The sequence below is a fragment of the Colias croceus genome, chromosome 7 (genome assembly GCF_905220415.1).
Source record: "Colias croceus chromosome 7, ilColCroc2.1".
Classification (NCBI taxonomy): Eukaryota; Metazoa; Arthropoda; class Insecta; order Lepidoptera; family Pieridae; genus Colias; species Colias croceus.
The window spans coordinates 7,171,629-7,196,367 of NC_059543.1; the positions used below are offsets into that span (position 1 = coordinate 7,171,629).

The 24,739-nt window shown below is 33.2% G+C and overlaps 2 protein-coding genes across 3 annotated transcripts in view; one reads left to right on the top strand and one right to left on the bottom strand.

Annotated features, from left to right (window-relative positions):
• Positions 1-16,493, bottom strand: part of LOC123693174 (forkhead box protein O) — an 87,233-nt gene extending 70,740 nt beyond the window's left edge. For both annotated transcript variants that reach the window (XM_045638149.1, XM_045638148.1), the window contains exons 1-2: positions 15,541-16,493; positions 10,949-11,154 (exon numbers count right to left, since the gene is read on the bottom strand). In XM_045638149.1, the coding sequence (XP_045494105.1) occupies positions 10,949-11,154; positions 15,541-15,772 (438 nt within the window). In that variant the 5' untranslated portion in view covers positions 15,773-16,493. The remainder of the gene's footprint in view (positions 1-10,948; positions 11,155-15,540) is intronic.
• A 5,564-nt stretch (positions 16,494-22,057) lies between these two features.
• The window catches only part of LOC123692956, a 114,362-nt gene continuing 111,680 nt past the window's right edge, over positions 22,058-24,739 (top strand). The window contains exon 1 of the mRNA XM_045637806.1: positions 22,058-22,177. The gene's annotated coding sequence lies outside the window, so the exon portion shown is untranslated. The remainder of the gene's footprint in view (positions 22,178-24,739) is intronic.

Here is a 24,739-nt window from a genome sequence, read left to right on the forward strand (position 1 = left end):
ACAATTTTTAAATTCAAGTTAAAAAAAAGCTTGTAAAAGTGTGTCGCAGTACAGCAATGTTTATTTTTTTGCCAATTTATTCATGGCAATTGATCGGGTATTTTTGGCAGGAAATAATAGCTATAACAAATAATATAATAAGACTAATAAGACAAGACTGACAAGACTCAAAATTGTGAATATGGAAGTTAATCTGGAATGTTTTAGAAAATAAACCTACAATGTTTTAACTTGTTTTTAATGTTTTATTTTGCCTTGTAAATGCAAGAATATCACATAATATGCTATCGTTGTCTTCATATAAACATTCGATGTGTATTTGCTCTTTACACGCTTAAACGTTATTACCGCTGAACTTTCCATTGTCCAACAATAATTATTATTTAAATGCAATGTTAATATCATCTACCCTGCAGAAATTAGTGCTTGTTGTATATAAATATTTTAATTAAAGTAATTATCGGCTATAAAATAGGTAAATATATTATTATTTAAATCATCACAACCAGTAATACCTACAGCATATTCTGCATTTATGTGCTGTACAACATAATGTAATACAACTAAAATTCTATGCACACAGGCGTTCTACGCATTACATAACAATATAAAGCATTTTAATGAAGGGATTGTAAGTCATTGTTTGTTCAATAAACTAATATTATGGAAATGACGGATTTATTGAATAATATATCAATGAAAAAGTATTTCCGCATAGAATTTCTTTTGAAGTGTGTCAAAGTTTACTGTTTTGAAGCGGTTTGACACCAACCGCGACGCATCTGACAATTAATTAATAAAATACCATTTGTATTTTAAATTTTAATAATTGTATAAATATTCCAATTTTTCTATTCACAGTAACACACATAAAATGTCACGGAATTCATATTAAATAAAATCTTCTAAACAATTAACGTATTTTTGGGTGTTCATGTCAGTCGATTTCTTCCCCTTATAATATCCAGATAAAAAATTTACACTTTAATTCTTAAAACACTATAGAAGGAAAGTATATGAAGAGATCATCGAAGCTACTGTAATGTCACAATTTCACAAGTTTATCGATAACCACGTCCGTTTCCATAACAAGATATGCGAGTTACATTTCTAAGCTTTCAGGAAAAGTCTGTAAGTAAGTTTTAATAGGGAAGGCGTATAATACGAAAGATTTCGCAGAAAAGCGATATCATGGCGTAATTATACTAGAATCTTTTAAGTGCTTCCGATGCTCCAATATAGTATAAGTTTCGGTTTTTCGAACTAGAATATAAAAGAGATAAGAAATTAATTTAATGATAAAGATTTCAGTGTGATCTAAATATCAAACGGTAGATACGGATACGGTATTATGTTAAGAATGCAGGTATTTACAATGATTTGTATCTGATAAGTATAATTAAGATTATAAACTAGACAAACCAATTTGCATTAAGTACATTCAAATTTCATACATAATAATTAGTAGCCACTGGTGATGACGGTTTGGAGCCTGTTTTTGTTAATCATAATGTGCATTAAAATTACAAATTAAATAATGTTTAAATTATCCTTATTAACAAGTAGGTACTGTATCAAAAATATTAATTTGCATTTGATATTCAAATAAGCTCCGTGTGAAGTTCTTCAGACATCGCTTAGCATAATAATTGCTATTAAGTTTGTAAGTTGATAAAATATGTAGGTATTTTCCACAATGCCACATCCAGCAAATATATGTCAATGTCTAAATTATCATATCAATACAGCTGATAATATGTCATTATAACCTCACCAATCCAATGAATCTTGGTTTATCGTGTGTAACTTGATTTTAACCCTCGCAGTTCAGAGGCTAATAGTTCAGGATACATCGCCCATTTTTGCAAGTGACTACTATCAAGCTGATTTTCCGTTTGTAGCTTTATTTTGATGAGACACCGAATAATTTCGTGTACGAAAGTCTCGATTGTGGTAGTTAGCTAACAGAGATAACAAGGATAAAAATTTTTGATTTGATGGTTCTCAAATATTTATTACTAACTGAAAGAATTTTTTTTTGTTCAATCTCAAGATAATTACCTAAATTATTCGAAAAAATATTTGTCCTACAAAATCTATGGTTGGTTCAAAGAGTCCCCCTTTCCAAAGTGTATCGATAACGAGGTCATCATAAATGATTACTAACAAGCTGATTTTTTTGTTTTCACTTAGTTAATGTTTATATAATTCAACAGACATATTGTCCTACAAATTGCGTAATAAATATTTGAGAACCATCAAATCAAAAAATTTTATCCTTGTTATCTCTGTTAGCTACCACAATCGAGAGTTTCGTACACGAAATTATTCGGTGTCTCATCAAAATAAAGCTACAAACGGAAAATCAGCTTGATAGTAGTCACTTGCAAAAATGGGCGATGTATCCTGAACTATAATGGAAATTCGATTTGACAGTTTGCAAAAATGTAAAAAAGCAAGCAGGGTTTTTTTTCGAACCTACGCTTTTGCTATCAGCACAGGATAAATAGCAGCACTAAAAATACAGAAGGGGCGACAGAAATAATAAAGATAGCGATTCTGTGCGAGATAGAAGATCATTTATTAAAAATATTATTTATTTTTAATGTATTCTTCTCGCTCGCATGTAATCGCTATCCTTTTTTTGTATACATAAACGAGCACCTATCAGCAAAAATGAGAGGTCAGTTTCAATCTTACTTTATCATCTTGGTTTTTAAACATATTTTAACAACAAACAAATATCATGTTCCATTAATATAACTTAATGTTGTATTTTTTTTATAAATAAACACTAATCTTTATTTTTTTTTTTCAATACACAAATATTGTTAAGACCACGATGTACAATGCATACTAATGCATTCCATCCTAGTAAATAGTATACGTATTACTAATATTTAAATAATAATTAAACAATTCCATAACATTATCATAATTCATACCTATCCCATAAAACTTATCAGATCAATAACATTGTGCATAATATAGAATAATATAATTGCAATAAATAATGAGTATACAGCATAAATAAAGTAAATGGAAATTCCGGAAAATATTGTAAATGTTTTCATACCTAACCGCATTCAGACAAACTATGAATGGGAAACTACACTTCACACAAATTATCTATCACATAATACACTATGCAAATAAAGCTTACTGCTTATCTTGGCAATATGGCACCTGTGCAAATTAAAATAACCTAAATTAGTCGTTAAGAAAGGTCTCGGTTGGAATTTTCCTATGATTAATAATTCTGTCTAATGTTTAAATTTATTAATGTGAATATAATGCATTATAGCGACTAATTATCGCTGACACTAACTCATATTACAATATAAATAAATAGCCTATTGCACGCCTCATAAGCGAAGCGTTGAGGTGGGTACTACTGTCACTTCGCGCAAAACATCTGATTTTTCAAACTTAAAATGTCTTTATGTATCATACATTGCACTTGTAAGATAATACATACACACACATATTAAGAAAAAACACTATTTTTAACGTTCATGATATTTTTGATGTCATTTTTGTTATTTAAACTAGTTAAAAAACAGTTTAAAAAAGTTCTGTCTTGGACGTCCGTGTGTCTGTATGTGCGGATCCTTTTTCTTGTTAACACGATAGCGACCGAAATACTTTACTAATCGAGTCTTTTTTTTTCTCTTACGCTTGAGTATGCTCAGGAATAGAACCCTTTCATTTTTCAGGGTCTGATTCGATGTGGTTTAATTGTTATTAAATAAACAAAAAAAATATCGACTTTTTTTTTCTTTTTTTTTATAGTGTACTCAAAATTCACCATTATAAACTCGATTCTTTATACTATAAGCCAAGGTTTAAAAAAATAAGTTGGTAGTCAGTCCCTTAAACCTGCGCAGTTTCACATCTAGGTGGGGCCACAAGAAAAATAGCTCAATTATTACGGTACCGCTTTCTTTACTTTTCCAAATGTTTTATTTTATTTCATTTTTATATTTATAGTCACGTACTCTTTATAAATAATCAATTTTATTGTAAAGGATGAGATTATGAGGCGTGCACTTTTGGATTTTCCAAACTATTTATATTTTTTGTGGTAAACGTAAAAACATAATAATATTCTGAAACAGTCACACATACAATCAAAATGGAACTTTAGTATATTATGATTTATTGGGTTTTATTCTTTCCATGTACAAGACAGTTACGTAATTGTAAAATTTTCGCTCGATCCATTTTTTATTCAAAAATTATGCCTTTTTATTACATTTTAGTATTACATTTTTTTAAAGATTTACTTGGACTTTATGTCTAAAATATATATTAACAGCAAGAAAATATAGTTTACTATCCAATCCCAAGATATTTTTTCTCTAGATCAATTATTACTTTAGTAATAAACGAAATAACAATTGAGACTTAAGGACGCGTTTACGAATCTGACTAAAATAAGCAGTTTTTCGGTGCATTTTGCGGCGAAATAGTACAAAACCAAATTTAACTAATAATTACCATAAATAGATTACTCCTTAATCTTTAAATGGTACTAATTTTTAAGTCGAAAATTTTGGTTTATAATATTGAAAAAAATAATTTCCGTTGCCTCTTCACACAAAATTGACAATATCGTGCTGAATAAACGAACATTTTTCTTGTATTTAATAAAACAAATTAATTTATTAAAAAATATTTTAAGTAAGTAGACATGTCTATCTCAAAAAGGTACTAAATCACTAAATCAAAATGTTACAAATAGGCTGAGAAAAAAATTAAAATCAAATCTTATTTTTTCACATATTTAGCTGTAACGCGTGATACTTATTGCATTGAAATAAGGGTTATTTTATTTGTCACTATCTTGATTTATTGCACAAAAATTTGTAATGAAATATTTTAGTAATTTAGTCGGCGCTCGGACGCCGTTGTGAGTAGACACTGTGACGCTTGTAAGCAGCTCCTCGTTTACGAAAAGATCGCTGTACGTATACAAAATATTTGACCTAATAAACTTGATCATTGACGCATTCTGCACCGACAACCAAGGCACACCAAGGAAAGATTTTATTTATAGTTTTTCATACTTATGGGATTATAAATTTCATATTTAGTTTCTGACTTGATGGAGTGACCTGCATGTGTACTTCGAAAGTTCGAAGACTGCTACTGGAACTAATAGACGAGTAGAGCTAGGTATGCCGAGTTTGGGCTCGTTTTGTTAGTTATGTTGAGACCTTACCTCCGGACTTGATGGAGTGACCTGCAGGTGTACTTCGAAGACTGCTACTGGAACTAAAAGATGGTTAGAGCTAGGTGTGCCGAGTTTGGGCTCATTTTGTTAGTTATGTTGAGACCTTACCTCCGGACTTGATGGAGTGACCTGCAGGTGCATTTACAAAATATGTTTTATTAATTAATGTAATAATATAGTGTCGACTTATAAAAATACTACAGGTTTGCCGGCAGCTTCGCCTGCATCATTTTAAAATTTAACCCAAATTCGGCGCCATTTTGAAATTCTTTGTTAATTGACCGATTTCGTTCAAAATCGATATCTGAGGATCCTTAGGATCACAAAACAGGAAACTGTTACAAAAATTTGAAAAAGTCAACGCCATTTTGAAATTTTCTGTTATTGTACCGATTTCGTTCAAAATCGATATCTGAGGCTCCCTGGGATCGCAAAACAGGAAACTGGTACCAAAATTTTAAAAAGTCAGCGCCATTTTGAAATTCTTTGTTATTGTACCGATTTCGTTCAAAATCGATATCTGAGGATCCTTAGGATCACAAAACAGGAAACTGTTACCAAAATTGAAAAAAAGTCAACGCCATTTTGAAATTTTCTGTTATTGTACCGATTTCGTTCAAAATCGATATCTGAGGCTCCCTGGGATCGCAAAACAGGAAACTGGTACCAAAATTTTAAAAAGTCAGCGCCATTTTGAAATTCTTTGTTATTGTACCGATTTCGTTCAAAATCGATATCTGAGGCTCCCTGGGATCGCAAAACAGGAAACTGGTACCAAAATTTTTAAAAGTCAGCGCCATTTTGAAATTCTTTGTTATTGTACCGATTTCGTTCAAAATCAATATCTAAGGATCCCTAGGATCGCAAAACAGGTAACTGGTACCAAAATTTTAAAAAGTCAGCGCCATTTTGAAATTCTTTGTTATTGTACCGATTTCGTTCAAAATCGATATCTGAGGATCCTTAGGATCACAAAACAGGAAACTGTTACCAAAATTGAAAAAAAGTCAACGCCATTTTGAAAATTTCTGTTATTGTACCGATTTCGTTCAAAATCGATATCTGAGGCTCCTTAGGATCACAAAACAGGAAAATGGTACCGAAATTTAAAAAAGTCAACGCCATTTTGATTTTTTTGTTATTGTACCGATATCGTTCAAAATCGATATCTGAGGATCCTTAGGATCACAAAACAGGAAACTGTTACTAAAATAAAAAAAGTCAACGCCATTTTGAAATTTTTGTTATTGTACTGATTTCGTTCAAAATCGATATCTAAAGATCTCTAGGATCACAAAACCGGAAACTGGTACCAAAATTTTAAAAAATCAGCGCCATTTTGAAATTCTTTGTTGTACCGATTTCCTTCAAAATCGATATCTGAGGATCTACGATCGCAAAATAGGAAACTGGTACCAAAATTTAATAAATTCAGCTGGTAAAGAAGCAAAATATACAATTCTTGCAGTTTCTATGTCAGTTAACTGTCGAATCTTTCTGCCAGCGTAACCAGCAGAGCTGAGTTTGATCCTAAGGATCCTCAGGTATCGATTTTGAACGAAATCTGTCAATTAACAAAGAATTTCAAAATGGCGCCGAATTTTTTAAATTTCGGTACCATTTTCCTGTTTTGTGATCCCAGGGAGTCTCAGATATCGATTTTGAACGAAATCGGTACAATAACAGAAAATTTCAAAATGACGTTGTCTTTTTTTCAATTTAGGTAACAGTTTCCTGTTTTGTGATCCTAAGGATCCTCAGATATCGATTTTGAACGAAATCGGTACAATAACAAAGAATTTCAAAATGGCGCTGACTTTTTAAAATTTTGGTACCAGTTTCCTGTTTTGCGATCCCAGGGAGCCTCAGATATCGATTTTGAACGAAATCGGTACAATAACAAAGAATTTCAAAATGGCGCTGACTTTTTAAAATTTTGGTACCAGTTTCCTGTTTTGCGATCCCAGGGAGCCTCAGATATCGATTTTGAACGAAATCGGTACAATAACAGAAAATTTCAAAATGGCGTTGACTTTTTCAAATTTTTGTAACAGTTTCCTGTTTTGCGATCCTAGAGATCCTCAGATATCGATTTGGAACGAAATCGGTACAATAACAAAAAAAATCAAAATGGCGTTGACTTTTTTAAATTTTGGTAACAGTTTCCTGTTTTGTGATCCTAAGGATCCTGAGATATCGATTTTGTACGAAATCGGTACAATTAAAAAAAAATTATACTGCGTCCATAGATAACAGGTATACCTGTTATACGGACGCAGTATAATTTTTTTAACAAAACGAGCCCAAACTCGGCACACCTAGCTCCACTCGTCTATGAGTTCCAGTACCAGTCTTCGAAGTACACTTTGGCAAGTACTTGTTTACCAAACAATCACTGTCCAATGAAATTAGATAAATGGTATCTACTTTTGTGACCATTCAACGTTACAAACTTTACAAATCAAAGTAAAGTTAAAAAAAACATAGCAATAAAAATAAGCTCAATTATCAAGTCGTGTCAGTTTACTCATAATTTCGCCGCTTCGCGCATTTCGATGTGTGTGTGAGCCGTGCACGTGTAGTAGTAAGACTCAATACCTAAAATTGATGCGCGTCAATTTGTAAATACGTCCTTAAGAGATTTAGTTTCGTGCTCTAACGCGATCATAGAGCGCACGCGATATTCAACTTTATTACGGCCGCGGCTAGCACCGTAGAGGCACATTCTACTCTTGTGGTAGCGGTCCCGGTCTCTCACTCTCAGTGCCAGAAATTATGTTAGGGAGCCTCCTCCTTCTAATTTACTCGAAAAGTAAGTAGAGTTTTGCAGACTCAATGCAAAAACTAGAAATTAAATATTATATAACTAAAAATTTGAATGATCATCATTTTTTTTATATAAATTTTGCAATCGCACGTCGACGCGTAGCTGAGCTAAACCAGGCAAATATTAAACTAAAATGCTTTTATAAGGATAAATCATTATAATTATAATGACGAAGTAGTTTGTTTGGGTTAATTTTAATATTCAAGTCAAAGTGGCTGGTATTTGGGTTCAGTTTTTCTAAATACGATTCATTCATGCGTACATCTATTATATTATATAATAACTAGCTTACCGCACACGGCTTCGCCCGCTTAACCTATTACCTAATACATTATATACTAAAACCTTCCTATTGAATCACTCTATTTATTAAAAACAAACCGCATCAAAATCCGTTGCGTAGTTTGAAAGATTTAAGCATACAAAGAAAGGGACATAGGGAAATATCCCTATTTCCCTATGTCCCTTTCTTTGTACGCTTAAATCTTTCAGAGAAAGTGACTTTGTTTTATACTATGTTGATGATGATAGTGATAATTATGTTGAAGTCTAGAACTTCAAAGTATATACATATTATATATACTTGTGTGAAGTAAAGATTTCTACAATGTAAGGAAGGAGGAAATTTCCGTTAAAATTGACTTATTTTAAGATAGTTCAATCAGTAGTCAGTTTTTTTGGCGGCGCTTAAGGATATATGGAGATTTGCGAAAGGTGTCTAACGGTTCCTTATAACGGTAGCATTCCATTTGTTATTCAGCTGGGCCCAATGTGACATCGATACTGTGAATACGAATATTGTATCGTCATTTACCATTTAGAACCTATATCCCAGGTTTCACACAATTCAGGATACTCAGATTAGTTCTAATTACGTGAAAGAATACATTTCTTATCTTTCATTAAGACTATGATCACTATTAATTCGTATCTATTTTTAACCGACTTCAAAAAAAAGGAGGAGGTTATCGATTCGGCCAGTATATTTTTTTTAAGTAGGTATGTACACCGATTTCTCCGAGGTTTCTGAACCGATTTACGTGATTCTTTTGTTATTCGGATAAGCCCGCTAGTTTTAATGTTATGAGCATATTTGTCTGATCTCGATGACTTAATTGAAATGTAGCAAGTAACTTTGATTCACTTCCCGGTAACCGATTGAGCTGAAATTTTGTATAAGTATGTAAATTGGTAGTGGTGAAATATTATCATGACATAGATTAGATGATGGAATCGGAAGGTGGCCATAGGAACTCGGTAATAGCAATTGAGTCAATACTCAACTTTATCGAGTTTGGGCTCGTTTGATTCGTGTTGAAAAATACACTAAAAAGTATTCAATTAAAATAACTACGTTAAAAACAACCGACTTCAAAAACGGAAAAGTATAAAAAAAGTTTTGATATTATTAATTACTACAATTTATTTAGATAATTAATAGCACATCTAAATTATTTTTAACGTACCTAGTTATTTTTATCTACAATCACAAGACTTAGGTAACCATTGCCCTCCAGGCTGCATGTCATATAATCATCCAATGCGTTTCTAATGAAAACACGATTGAATAAACAGTATTAGAGTTTAGAATTAACTATCTTATCGGATCCAACATGATGATGTATTTAAATTCTAATGGATCTAAAGGTATTTCTGTCTTCAATACATTTGTGAAAATTTTCGCCGTATTGTTTGCATTTTGTCAGCTCGTCCGTAGCTTGAGAATGACACACGATTTTAACATGTTGTTAATCGAAAAGGCACACAATTATGGCACGCGGTAGCGGAATATAACCATTATTACAATAGATATAACTACCGATTTGCCATCAACTACACGCGGCGCTTGAACGGCTATTATTGTATGCGTAAATATTAATCAATGCCACGGATACGTTCATGAAGGTCACCAAGTTCGAAGTAAAGTTAATCTCGGTATTAGTTACAATTTAGCAAATTCACATTTACAAAAATGGCACTTAACATTTTTTCTATTTCTTGTAATTGTATCAAAACATTGTTTGGAACACAATAAATAAATAACACTATACCAATAATTGTTGTTCCATCGACGTTTATATTTGGAATTTATTTTGAACGCCACTTGCGTAACGGTTATGAAACGTTAACTGAGCGATCATGTCGAGAATAGCTCCATGGATTAAATGGGTAATAGTGTCTTTATTATCATTTATATCAGTCGTGTCGCGGCTCGGATTGAGATAACGTGAGCCACTGCGCAGTTCGACCAAAACGCGTAGTGTTTCTGAGAAACAAAGCTATAACTCAAGTTGTTTTTATTATATGAGCTAGATATATATATTCCCAGAGAAACAACAACCAAGTCACACCTACATTATTTGCATTCTCAGAATAGGCCATGAATATTCCCGCGTAAAAAATATGAGTAAGTACTAGATATATACAAAAATTTAATTTGCTTTAGTACGTTTAAAACAAATTGTCCACGTGCAGCGTGCGAAATGCTCGAGTTAAAATCGGTTAAAAATACTTTAATACTGCTCATTACTGATACTCAGCATTGGCTGCTAGTTCTTTCAACATGATATAGTTCACAGGCAAGTCTAGTAATTACAATTATTTTAGTCTAAATTTTTTAAGAACATTAATTTACATAAAGTAGGAAGGATTTTATTCCTAATCTTTATTGAAATGAAACGAGGCACTATAACTTTTCCCTACTGAATGAACTTTACGTCATAATATTTCAGCACGTGTAAGTTAAGAAAAATTTAATTATTAACTGTATGTGTGAGTTAACGACTAAATTATGCGATTGCTAGTTTAACACTTGATTAAAGCACTGATTTATAAATACATATGTACCTACTTAATTTTAAAAGAACATTATTATAGAGACGTACCTTCCAACCTGCTGACGAGTTACTGTCGCCTTTATCCTTAAAGTATGGCACATTCTGAACCATCCACTCATAAATCTGGGACAATGTAAGTCTATTATCGTGTGCAGACGTGATGGCTTGGGTAATAAGATCAGCATAGGACAGGTTACCCCAAGCATTTCGGCGGGAGGAGTTTTTCTTCGCTGCTATCGGTAGCGGTGGCGCACCTGAAAGTTTCATTCATTTAGGTATATCTCTCAACAGTCGTAGTCGTGTAATTTCTTTATTAATAGATTAGAGTGGAGGTAATTAAGTAAATTAGTTATAATGTAATTTTCCTATATTGGAATAGCATAAATTGAGATTGAATCGTCTACTATCCATTACTTATTTGATATGCCTGAAGGAAGAAATAAAAAATGAGGATATCGATATCAGTTTAATTATATTCTAATATATTCGATATAGTCAAACAATATGAAGCTTATTATCTCTCTCCATAATACACTGGTACCGCCATAAGGAAGATACCCGGTCCTTTGGAAGGATTACGTGGGGACACAGGTCCAACACGCAGAGGTCCTTTAGAGAATTTTTATGTGTTGTGGGACACCAGCCGCAACCTGTCCATGCAAATACGGCTAGACCTATAATGATACGCAACGTGTGTTCGCGGTTCTACGGAACAACGTCTATGGATAAAACTGAAAAATTAAGATTAATTTTTTTCTACGTATTTTTCCAGGATAAAAAGTATCCTATTTTACGCCCAGGATAATAAGGTATAATTATACCAAGTTTCATCGAAATCGAACCGCTAGTTTTCATGTGATGCCTTCACATACAGACAGACAGACAGACAGACAGACAGACAGACAAAAATTTTTTTAATTACATATTTGGGTTTGGTATCGATCCAGTAACACCCCCTGGTATTTATTTTTTCAATATTTTCAATGCACAGAATTGACCCTTCTACAGATTTATTATATGTATAGATTAAAGTTTTATTATCAAGATTATTAGACTGAAGAATGTTGACCGAATTCCAGAAATAGTTACAAATTAATTAAACAATAATATAGAGTTTTGAGTATCGACAATGATGAAATCCACAAAATTATTTGCAATCTTAAAGACAAATGTGCTGTTGGCTGGGATGGGATACCCACGTCTGTCCTTAAATCGGCGAGGCATATACTCGTTCCTATTCTCTGTTACGTTTTTAACCTTTCCATCTCAAAAGGCATTTTTCCTACTGTATTTAAGAGAGCAGTTGTCCACCCGATCTTCAAGAGTGGAGATAGAGATGTTGTCTCTAATTACCGCCCAATATCTGTGCTTTCAGCTATTTCTAAAATCTTCGAAAAAGTGTTAAATAATAGGCTCCTTACTTTTCTTAACACCAATAATATACTATCAAAAAATCAATTCGGTTTTAGACGTGGCCTATCCACGGAAGATGCTCTGTTGTCTTTGACCAATAGCATAATAAAAAATTTTGAAGAACAAACGAAATCTGTTACTCTTTTTTTAGACCTCTCTAAAGCATTCGACACTGTCTCTATCTCTATTCTTATATCTAAATTGGAACGCTGTGGTATTCGTGGCTCTGTTCTGGATATTTTTGGTAGTTATCTTTCTGAACGTACGCAGTGTGTAGTTATTGATGATATTGTTAGTGAGCTTGAACCAGTTACTTTTGGCGTACCGCAGGGCAGCGTCTTAGGACCTACCCTGTTTCTAATTTACATAAATGATCTGTGTAATTTGTCTCTTAACAACTGTAAAATAATTTCTTATGCCGATGATACTGCTTTGATTATCCATGCCCGAACTTGGGAGGAGGTTCGTAATGTTGCTGAAAATGCTCTAAAGATTGTTCAAGACTGGCTTCGACAAAACCTTCTCACGCTTAACATTGTTAAAAGTAAATACATAACTTTTGCCCCCAAACTTTCTTCTTTGCCTCCCTCAAGTTTCAACATATCCGCACATGATTGTCTCAAGAGCGACCCTAGTGATCAATGCAATTGTATAAGTCTTGAAAGAGCCACTAGCTTGAGATATCTGGGCGTCACAATTGATCAAATGTTCTCGTGGAAGCAGCAGATCGATACTGTATGCTCTAAAATCAGAAAATTAACATTTGTGTTTAAACGCCTCAGAGGAGTCCTTGATATCTGTTATCTAAAAACTGTTTACTATGCATTGATTCAGTCTGTTACCTCTTACTGTATAACATCCTGGGGAGGCTGTGTCAAATCTTTGATGATAAGACTGGAACGAGCCCAACGGGCTGTCCTCAAAGCTCTCGTTAACAAACCTCTCCGCTATCCGACCAGCGAATTATATGCTCTTTGCCAAGTTCCCACCGTAAGACAATTGTTTATTCTCAAAGTTGTTCTGAGGAAGCACTCAGACACTGTGTATGACTTGGACTTTATAAATACTAGGCGCAGAAACGACAGGGTATGCGTTATTAATTATCGCAGAACAGCAATAGCTAGTCGCCACTATCTTTTCATAAGTTCTTTAATCTACAATAAAATTAATCAAGTCCTCAATATTTACCCACTCTGTCATTATAAGCTAAAAACCATACTCCTAAATTGGCTTCTATCCCTCTCGTATGATGAAACTGAACTAATTATTAAAACCACCATCTAAACTTCTACATTTCTCACTCACAAACTCACATAATCTCACTCTCGCATACTCACTCACATAACATTCTCACACTCTCTCACAAACACATACCTGCACATGTTTGTCTTTTTAATTTTGTATAAATCGTCTTGCTTACTTTTATCATTACTTTGTGTCTCTGTTTTGGAGATATGAATGTTAAAATTTGATTAGTGGAACTACTAATGTTTGGAGGTGGGCGTTGGCACCTGTGCCGCAGCTTATTTAAGCTTTTATGGGTGCCATCGTGCATAAAGTTTTTGTAATGTGTTGTTGTGTTCCAAATAAACAATTTTGATTTGATTTTTTTGATTTGAGAGTATTATTGTTAAAAACGATTACGATATAAAACATGAAATATTAAAAGTATACCTAATAACATTCTCTGGACTCTTTTGTATTATAGTGCTACCTTTATTAATGCTTTATTTTTGTATGTTATGTTTATCTATATTTTAACACAAATTCTCTTTTACTTAATTACTAATATTTAATATTACAATCAAATGTTTTTGTTTGTGCCCAGTCATCTTACTGACCTACACAACGTGGGAAATGGGAATCAAATACCTAGCTTAATAAATTTTTAGTTTTGTTCTTGGTCACTTTAATTAGTTATTTTTGTAATTGTTATTTTAAAACTGCAATAAACATGGACAATTTCTTCCCTCTTTTTTACTATTTCAGTTCTTCGAATTAAACAAATCAGACAATCGTCACAGGGAAGTACAGGGGCCTTAGACAAAGTAACAATAATTACAAAACGATAACGAAGTTAGAAATCGCAAAAATGTATGGGATTGACATACGCCGCGTTAGATCACGTGGTCTATCTATGTCAATCCCATACATTTTTGCGATTTCTAACTTCGTTATCGTTTTGTAATTGTTACTTTGTCTAAGGCCCCTGTAATATTTTCCTATGACATAAATAAATAGTTATAGGAAATAGAGCACTCTTTACTTAAACTAGGTAGGTATTACATGCTATTACGGTCTACGACCAACATAACCGCGATGGGTAATTAGCTTACCAATGACTTTCTAACTAATGATATTAATTAGTATTTATTATGTTTATATTGATTTGAGGTTTTAATAACTTAAATTAAAACCTTAAAAAATATTTGATGTGTGATGAATCGAATAACCATAGTTGATTATTTAACGTCAACATTAAAAAGTAAAATGGTAAAAAAGAACCAGAAAGGTACATACGTACGTACATTGAAGATACCTACGCAAAAACAGTTCTAAATTATTCGACTGCAATTAGGTATAGCTTATTTTTAATTCAGTTTTAGTTGAAGTATAGTAGTCAGTACCTACCTATTTTGGTACAAAGATTATTTAGGTAGGTACTTATTAGTTATTAGGTAGGTAGTAGCCAGTAGGCTAGGTAATATTGCAAATATGTAATAGGATAATGTTTCATAGACGTAGTCAGTGGATACCTATAGCAGCTAATCCTAAAATGCTATGTCTTTTTTATTATCGTTTAGTTATAAGGATTTTAGGATTGGTTCACTTTAATAAGCTAGGTCATACGACAAGTGCATCTACGTCGGTATGGGATTATTATGTAAACAATATGACATGTATGTTTATACTACCTATATGTTGTACTATACGTGTGCATGTGCAACCTACCTACCTATGATATTGTACTCAGTAAATTAATAGGCAATTATTTTGAACTTGTAATTAATATGAATCCTCTTTATTCTTCGTATTGAAATTAGTAGGTGTCTAGGTACCTATCAACCATAAAATAATTAATTTGGCGACCTTGACATACCTAACTACGAAATTAAAAATTAGGTAGGTAGGTAGCTATTTTTTGTAGAACATAGGTAGGTACCTACGTAACTACAAATTATATACCTATTTTAGGAGGAATTGTAATCTATGTAATTTTTATTTACCAGTTAGATTCTGATTGGAATTCTTTTTCGAGCCACTGTCTTCGACTGGGTCGACATAATTATCTGGCCTAGGAAGAGGCCACGTGTTTGAGCGCGCTCGAGTTTGTGGCTCAAAACCAACTTCGGCTAGTTCCCCTAGGGGTTCCAATTCCCCCATAGCTCCCTCCAACTCCGAGAGAGCTGTTTGTGAAGACCATGGGCTATGGTAACTGCCGCCTCCGGGTAGAGACATCTTGAATTTTCAATCTTTTATCAGTGGAATATTTTGGCGACTATCGTTTTGTGCGCTTAGTGGCGCTCGCTTACTACGGCCGTTACCATCACACCACGTTCCCATTGAGGTCCTCCATGCTCACTGGTTCCAGAACTTCGTCTGATTCGAAACGAAAGAACTGAAGAGGTTATCTAACTCCTTATCGCTGTTATACGAAGCCAATAACATGTGGCGTCTCACTAACGTTAATAAACAGAGACGTTCGACGAGCGCGTCGGACTCGGACCGGTCTCTAAAGGCGATTTTTGCTAAATATAAGTGCGGAACGAGGCGGGGGCGGGGCGCACACCACGTGAGCGACTACGCGCCGATTTTCCAATTCATCACAGGCAAGTTAGAGGCGCGATAACCTTGTAACGTGGCTAGCGATCACGTTACCGGTCTTTTATAATCATAGAAATTTAGTCCCGATCAGCACTACACTTATTATTTTGTTCTAAAAAGTTATGGAAAAACACTAAGAAACTTTTCCGCACTGATAACAGTTATCACTGGTCAACACGTAACGGTAACCTATCGTAGAAAGCGAGAAAATAAATAGGTACGCAGTTCTTAGTTTGGGTCGTAGCCCGTAGGAGTCCACGCGGTTGTCGTTACTCGCCACTGCGTAATAAGTGAGTGCGCGTGACACAACAAACCGTCGATAAGCGCGAACGGTCGCACGTACACTGAAGCAAATCGCGAAGCGAGGCGGCAGGCGCGGCGGGCCATGCGAATTCCGTTCGCGGGCGCCGCGCTGGCCGCGTGTGACGTGGGGGCGCGGGGGGCGCGGCGGGCTCGGGCGCTGATAGAGTAGTGCCTAGTGGCATCGTGGCGGGCTGCCGGCGATTCCTAACTTCGCATTCGCAGTTCATAAGTGGGACTTCGTAACGTAATGACTTTTGACCATCATCCATTTTTTTATTACGTACGTTACGGTTGTTTGCTTTTTTTTACCAAAAGAATATTTTATTTGATACAAATTATATTACCTACTAGCTGTGCCCGCGACTTCGTCCGCGTGGAATAGTGACTGCATAGTAGTTACTACTTAACTTTTATTGAATAAACACGTACTACCATAAATAATTAAAAAAACTTTTAAGTAAAATTTATTACTAAACTGAGCTAAAAAGATAAATGCCTAACTAATTAATTTTCTACGTAAAATTTATTTTAAATTTTCGCTTTCATTTAATATATCACTAAAGTATATTCGATAACTTTAGTTATTTTCATTCCTACTTTTACCTCTATATGTATACCCAGGTATAATAAATGGATTAACCTATTTTGATATAGTTTATCTAAGAACCAGCGTCGGAAAATATGCTGCCTAACAAAAAAACCGCATCTAATTACCTGCTAGCGAGCTACGGTGGCACAAACAGATACACACACAGACACACATAGCGGTCAAACACTCACCCATCTTTTTGAGTCGGGGGTTAAAAATATTATAATACGACATAATTTAAAGGACATTTTATGTATAAAATTTACCTAAAAATAAGCATAATTTTAATTTGACCCCTCCCCCCCTACTACCTGAGCTTACCCCCCCACCCCCACCCCACCCTTGGGGACTTTCGATATGATCACATGGACATTTTATAGAAATAACTGTATAACAGATAACTTACGTTTTAACGTACACTGTATTATAATAGTGTACCATAGAATGCCTTAGCAAATGTTCGCCGTGAATACTTAAATGGTCATAACTTTTTTATTTATAAACCGATTGACATGAAATAAACACTAAATGTTAAATGAAGATTACTACAATATATTAATGAAAACCGCATTTAAACCGGATAAGCCGTTTCTGAGATTAGCGTGTTCAAACATACAGACAAACAGACAAACGGACAAACAGACAAACAGACAAAAAAAATTTTAACGACAGTTTTGGGTTTGGGATCGATTTAGTAATAACCCCTGCTAATTTTTTTTTACATATTTTCATTGTACAGACACCACTTTTCTAGAATTTTATTATATGTATTGATTAATGGTACTTTAACAATCTAGTTATATTTAACATAGGTACCTATTATATTTTTAAATTATTTTGATTAGAAATTTAGACCCTATTATGTATAATTTATAACTGAATGATCTAAGTTTACACCTAACATAGTTTTATTGTAAAGATTAATATAATTATATTATAGACTACGACTACGAGATTTAGCACCTAGGTATTTACTTTTAAATTTTATAAAAATAATTTGTGTAATAAAAGTGTTAAATTATAAATAAACAGATAAAAATAATTTACCTATCTATATGTACATACTAAAAATTTCAGGTCATTACTACACTGTTTTAGGGATGTTCTCTATGGCAATTAATGAAACTGAGTAGGTATGTAGGTACATATAATATTATATGCATACTATGGGAGGTACCAAACTACCAATATGATAATACCTAATAAGTTAAAAATAGTTCCTCTTCCTGAGACTCCTATGCATATGAGGGTTCAGGCTATTATCCACCAGACGGGCCAAGTGCGGGTTGGCAGATGTCACGTCATGACGTCGAACTTTAGTTTTCAATCTCCCGATGTTTTCCTTCACCGTGCAGTAGTTCACATGCGCAAAATAAATAAATTGAAAATTAATTATTAAATTTCAAACAAAAAAGTAAACTTTATCGATCCTCAGCCGTCCTCTTCAAAAAAAAAAATATTTTTTTAAGGAAATTAATATCATTATTAATCAAAATGCGATGTGATGTAATAACTAAATCGTCATTACATTACATTTCAGTGCCTACGCATTCACTAATCACTTACGTTACTGTTTGCGTCATTACAGGAATAGAGAAATGATGACAACCTCATTGATAAACCAAGGATGTCACGCTTATATAACGTAAACCAGAAACAAGCTGATTATTTCTTCCAGATTTTTTTGGTCAATTGCCGTCTGGACAAAATAGCCTTTTACCACAGACAACATAGGTAATAATCCTTTACGTATGAACTCTGAAGACAACTAGCTTTCCGCCCAAAGAAAAGGCCGCATAGTTCCCGTTCCCGTGGGATTACCGGATAAAACTCGGTTCAGTAGTATTTGCGTGAAAGAGTAACAAACACACACATACACATCCTCACAAACTTTCGCATTTATAATAATATTAAGTAGGATGCAAGTTGCAACAGGCAAATTAAAATATTTTGTCTGTCTTTTATCAAGTTGACAGAAAAAATTAAAAACAAAGTGGTGAATAGGGTAACTTTAACAATTGATAAAAAGTTTATAAGTCAAGAGCGTAATGTAAAAACTTGAGAACTTTTTCAGTGGTCAGCAACGATTATTATTTAACGGAGATCATTTTAATCGCTGCCGTTAGTTTAATTACTGCTTAGGTTATTGTAGGAACTATTAATAATTATTCTATGATTTAAAACCGTGGCGCTAGATGAGGAGGTTTTTTTTAACTACCAAAAAAGAAGGAGGTTCTATGTTCGTGTATTTTTAATTTTTATTATAACTCACACTACGGTAAGGAATGGAGCAGAAATTAAATAAATTGCAATAGCATAAAAAAAAATAATCCCGGCTGCCCTTTTTTAAAATAGGGTATCTTCGGGCAAAGTTGTGGGCAATGTTGACATATTTCACGGTATAAAAAACTAAAACATTGCCCACTTTTTTAAAATAGGGTATCTTCGGGCAAAGTTGTGGGCAATGTTGACATATTTCACGGTATAAAAAACTGAAAATTAGTCAACGAATTACTTCATTAAGAGTCATTATTTAATTATTGTTTTATATCTGAACCACAGTTCCTTTATATAATAACTAGACTATCATTAATTACTAGGATACTCAATAGATTCAACTGTACAAATGTACAATCAAGTTAGCTTTTACCATCTATGCAATTAGGCGTTTAGTTTACATCAATAGGTACTTCATATATTTTTAGTTTATATTTTGTAGTTGCGATTTAATACATCTTTTAGAACAAGAATTAATTAGTAGGACGAAGTCGCACGCAGAAAGCTAGTTTATTGTCAACTAGCTTTCTGCGTGCGACTTCGTCCTGTACTTCGAGATCATATTTCGTATTCGTGTATTTTATGCAGTCGTAACTACAACACCCCAACCAGGTTGCGAACAATATGATTCACCAATCTTATTTATAGTAAGTAACTTTTTGAGTTTTTTAATAATTCTGAGCAGCCCATAAGTGCACGTCCCTATGATACCTATGTTACCTATTATATTATCTGTGCCTATGTACCGTGTACGTATACCTTACTATCTTAGATAACTCTTAATTGCACGTTAAGGGATATTAACGGAGTACAGATGTCCAGTTCCCTGAGTTCAGAAGCGTTAAAATAATTTACCGATGTACCTTATGGCTTGTGTGGGTGCTCCGAAAATCTTGTTTTTGTATCCGCATTATGTTACCAGAATAAAGAGAAATTTCGATCCGTCTCCCAAAAGAAAACGGAGTTTCTTGATACGAAGGGATTATCTTCTTGTGTAGGTACATTGATTTGCGATGTTTCTGGGCTTCTTTTGATAATTTTTTGTTTGCGAAATCAATAACGTGGTGGTAAGTACCTATCGTAGTAGGTAGATGCTATTTTATAAAGTTTTCTTTGCCAAAAGAAAAGATTTGGGGATCGATTTTAGACAGGGTACATGTGGTGGATATTAGAATTTGATGTAATGCGGTTGATGTACCTAATGCGGTTTATCATTTTTAGGCCTTTTAAATTTTAATATAATAAATACCTACCATGTATAAAAATTAATAAATATTATAATCTTAGCAGCCACCCAATAAAATATTATCATGACTATAGCAATTGTTAATGAATGTCAAAATCAAGTCTTATACCGCGAACGAATGAATATTATGTAGAATTAACCATTTATGAGTTCAACTATAAATAAGTAGTCTATTAAAAAATTATATTTATTTATTTACATAATTCTCTATGTAGTGTAGTGTAAGTTTGTAGTTTAAGTTTATAAGTTTGTATTTGCAATAAAATTATATTATGATCAAACAAAAGCGCGTGATAAAAAACAAACACGTTTACGCGCAAAAGCATGGAACGTGTAATTGTACAATAATACTACGTAATATAGACTAATAATAAACAAATAACTATATATATTATATATGGTATATACACATAAATATATACATTATACATAGGTACTTGATAGACATGGAAAAGTAACTGTATCTTCCTATTACGTTATTAACTGTTGAATCGATTTGGATAAATTTAAATAAAGAAGGACCCTGGAGATGACATAGGATACCTACTTTATGTCAGGAAAAGAACAGTATGGGGAAAAGAAATTTGTGCTAGTCGCTAGAGCTACGTTGTTGAAAATAAGAATAACGTAAGTAATAAATTAAATATAAATAAATAATTTTTTCTGAACGGGTAGGTACCTACTCGCCTGTGAAATATTAGATAGGTACGTACCTACTGCAAATTATCTACATCTACACTAATATTATAAAGAGGAAAACTTTGTTTGTTTGATTGTAACGAATAGGCTCATAAACTACTGGACCGATTTAAAAAATTCTTTCACCATTCGAAAGCTACATTATCCACGAGTAACATATATAGGCTAGGTTTTATCCCGGAAATCCCACGGGAACGGGAACTATGGGGGTTTTTCTTTGAAAACGAGGGCGAAGCCGCAGGCGGAAAGCTAGTAATTAATATAAGCCGTCTGTTGAATACATAATCAATTATCTTGAGATATATTGTGAAATATAAGTATACATTTATGAGGTTTTATTATTGGAATCTACCTATACGGCTATACAGGGCTATACCAGCTATACCAGTTTGTTTGTTTTTGAACGCGCTTATATCCCAGGAACTACTGGTCCTAATAGAATGATTCAGATTTGTGAGGCAATCGTAACTGTTTTTTGCGTCATCTATTATTTTTCTCTGATACTAACTAAACCGATTAACAGCTGTTATGCAACGTTTAGAGTAAATAGTAAGACATGATAAAACTAGATGGCGCTTTTTGCATAAATGTTTATTAGTACATCTAGGTGTAAATAGATGGCGCTGTTTTAAATTTAGCAAGACCATACTCATCCTCTGGGAAGGGAGGTTTTCTATCGTGAGAAATAGCGGAAAGCCACCCCGGATATGGTTGGATTTTCAGTCGTTTCGGGACTTTCAGCGCGTAAACTTCCCTTGAAAATTATGGGAACGATGATCGCATAAATAGGCTTGCACAAAGTTCTCTATTGTTCTTGTTTAATAAAACGAATTATTATTTTTTCTTATCTTTTATATCCCCAATTATTTTTATCGTTAATTTAGAATTATTGCGTAACGTGTGCTTTTGTGTGAGAGAATGATTGGTAAGTAAACTTCATAACATTGCTACAATAATTCTTTGCCGAGTCATAAATTTTAATTCATATTATTACAAACCGTGCAAAAAAGACAGTCAAATCTAGATTTAACGTGTTTTATATTCAACTGTACTTCAAATACTGGAAACTGGTTCAGAATGCAGCTTAGAATGCAGTTTCTAAAGAGAATGAGGAAAAACGATTCTATAAATTTAAATTCCAGGGATTTTAGTTACACATCAAATTTTTATTAAAGGCACTCTACCTATTCTTTATAAAATCAACATGTCAAATAATCAACTTTGTTCCGACTACACCGACATTCCCGTCCACCGACATTATCTATCCGTTAAAATGAAACGTTGACTTCACGCTTTATTCGTCTTTATTTTTTCAGACAAGCTATTATCTGAAAAATTAAAATATCGGCCGCGGCAGCATGAAAATATGGCAGCTAATAACGAAAGGTTGATAATTTAAAAGGTGGGCATGTGAGGAGTAATTTCATTTTTTTTGGGCAATGTAAACATTTAAGTAGTATTTACTGTCAAACATGATGCTTATGTAGTTTCAAGAAACATACTCAAATGGGATATTTTAGTAGGTTGACTATTTCACCTACTTAACGAATTTTTTAACATCCCTCGAATCCCATGTACCTAGCTGATATGATTGGAATTTTAATAATTGAAATTCGCCCATAATTATTTGCTTGATGACTGAAATAAACTTGCACGCTAGTAATTATTATTAATATTCATAAACTTGCACCTGTAATATTGTATTCAAACGTGTTTACACTCTACCTGTTTGTATATATGGATTATACCTGTACAATATATTTCTAAAAGACTCCGATATCGAGAACAGGAACGTTATTTATTATTTTAATTGACAGCCAAGGTCAAAAAATTACCTACGTAGTTATTTCTTATGCCTACTTATTTCAACAAGTAACGCACCAGCAGCTTATTTACAGATTTCAGATAATTTGGGTTCCATGAAACTACATATTTATACTGTTCTAATAAACCTATATAATATTTTGTTTTAACATATAAAATTAATTGTAATGATAATTTAATAACTAAAAAGTTTATGATATCATCCCCATGTATTTAAGACGAAAATTATTATTACATCAACGGCCGGCTATGGCCTCGTAGCGCTCGCAGCGCGGTACGGTTAAGCCCTTCGTAATAATATCTTCTCAAGGATTCATTTAAAAGATATTATAAAGGACCAATTTGATATCTCAATGCTTAGTGTGTGTTCAGCAAATTTAATGATAATATGAACGGGGAAGATAGGGATTTCTTCTCAATTCAATATAACGCGTTGTTTTTTATGACTGCTTAAAATATGACGAGAAATGAGCTCTACAATAGAGTTGGTAACTAGAGTTGGTGTATTTACCAATACATTTTATATTCTACAATAGAGTTGGTGTATTTTTAATCAATTCAAGTTTCTTCTGAAAAAAGTTATCAATTATTAAAGAACCACAGATGACTTTTACATCATAGGTATGCTTTAAAGTTGAAGGTATAAATGTTTACAAAAACCTATGACAATTTTTACCTATTCTGAAGTTAAAACAGGATAGCTTAGAATTATTGGGAAATAAAGTGAAACGAACAGAAGGCCTTCGATTTTCCGGAACCTATGCATAGGTATACACTTGTAAACTAAATTACTCTTGTTTCGCAACTAATCAAGCAAGGTGAGGCAGTGATTGGACGTTTACAAGTAAGAGCTTTTTTGTTTGCCTTCTCTATTCGTTTGTTACCACGTCACGTACTACAGAGGAGATCTCTCAATTTGTCTATGTTTTAGGTGTACAAAGGTATACCTGGATAACGAAGAAAATTGCTTTGGGGTAGAAATCGAACGTGGTCAGTAGGTATATGTTTGCTATGATCTAATTCTTCATTAATATTTTTTAATTTAAAATTTATTACGAATTGATCTCCGGGCAAAGATACCCTTACCCTTGGGGGCAATGTTGGCATATTTCATGGTACCTTGTTTGATATGTTATTTGGTAAATAAAAGAATTACTTTACGATAAGAGATTTAGAAAACATATTATAACAGAAAATACTAACGCTTCCATAGAATTTTTTTTGCGTAAATTGAAATTAAGTATAAAAAAGGGCAATGTATGTAATATTTCACGGTGTTAATTTGTTCAAAAATAATTTCAATATTTCTGATCTATTTTTTTTATCCAGAAAAACGTAAAATGGCACCTAGACTTTACTTCAAAATTTAAAGATTTACAAACATTCTATGCTCACAAAAAACAAAAAAAAAAAAAAAAAAATTGCCAGATCCGTGGATCTTTTGAGTAATATGGATTTCAAAATTACTTCCCATAAACATAGAATCTTGTTTTGTACAAAGTTACAGCTAAAGGAAAAATAGCGAAAAGCATCAATTTTTAGTTAATAATGATTACATCCATGTAGTATACAAGACTCAAGTCTCAACTGTTTACTTCTATACCTACTATAGGGTGTAACCTTTTCTTATAAAAAATTAACCGGGATAAGACTTCGGCTATTT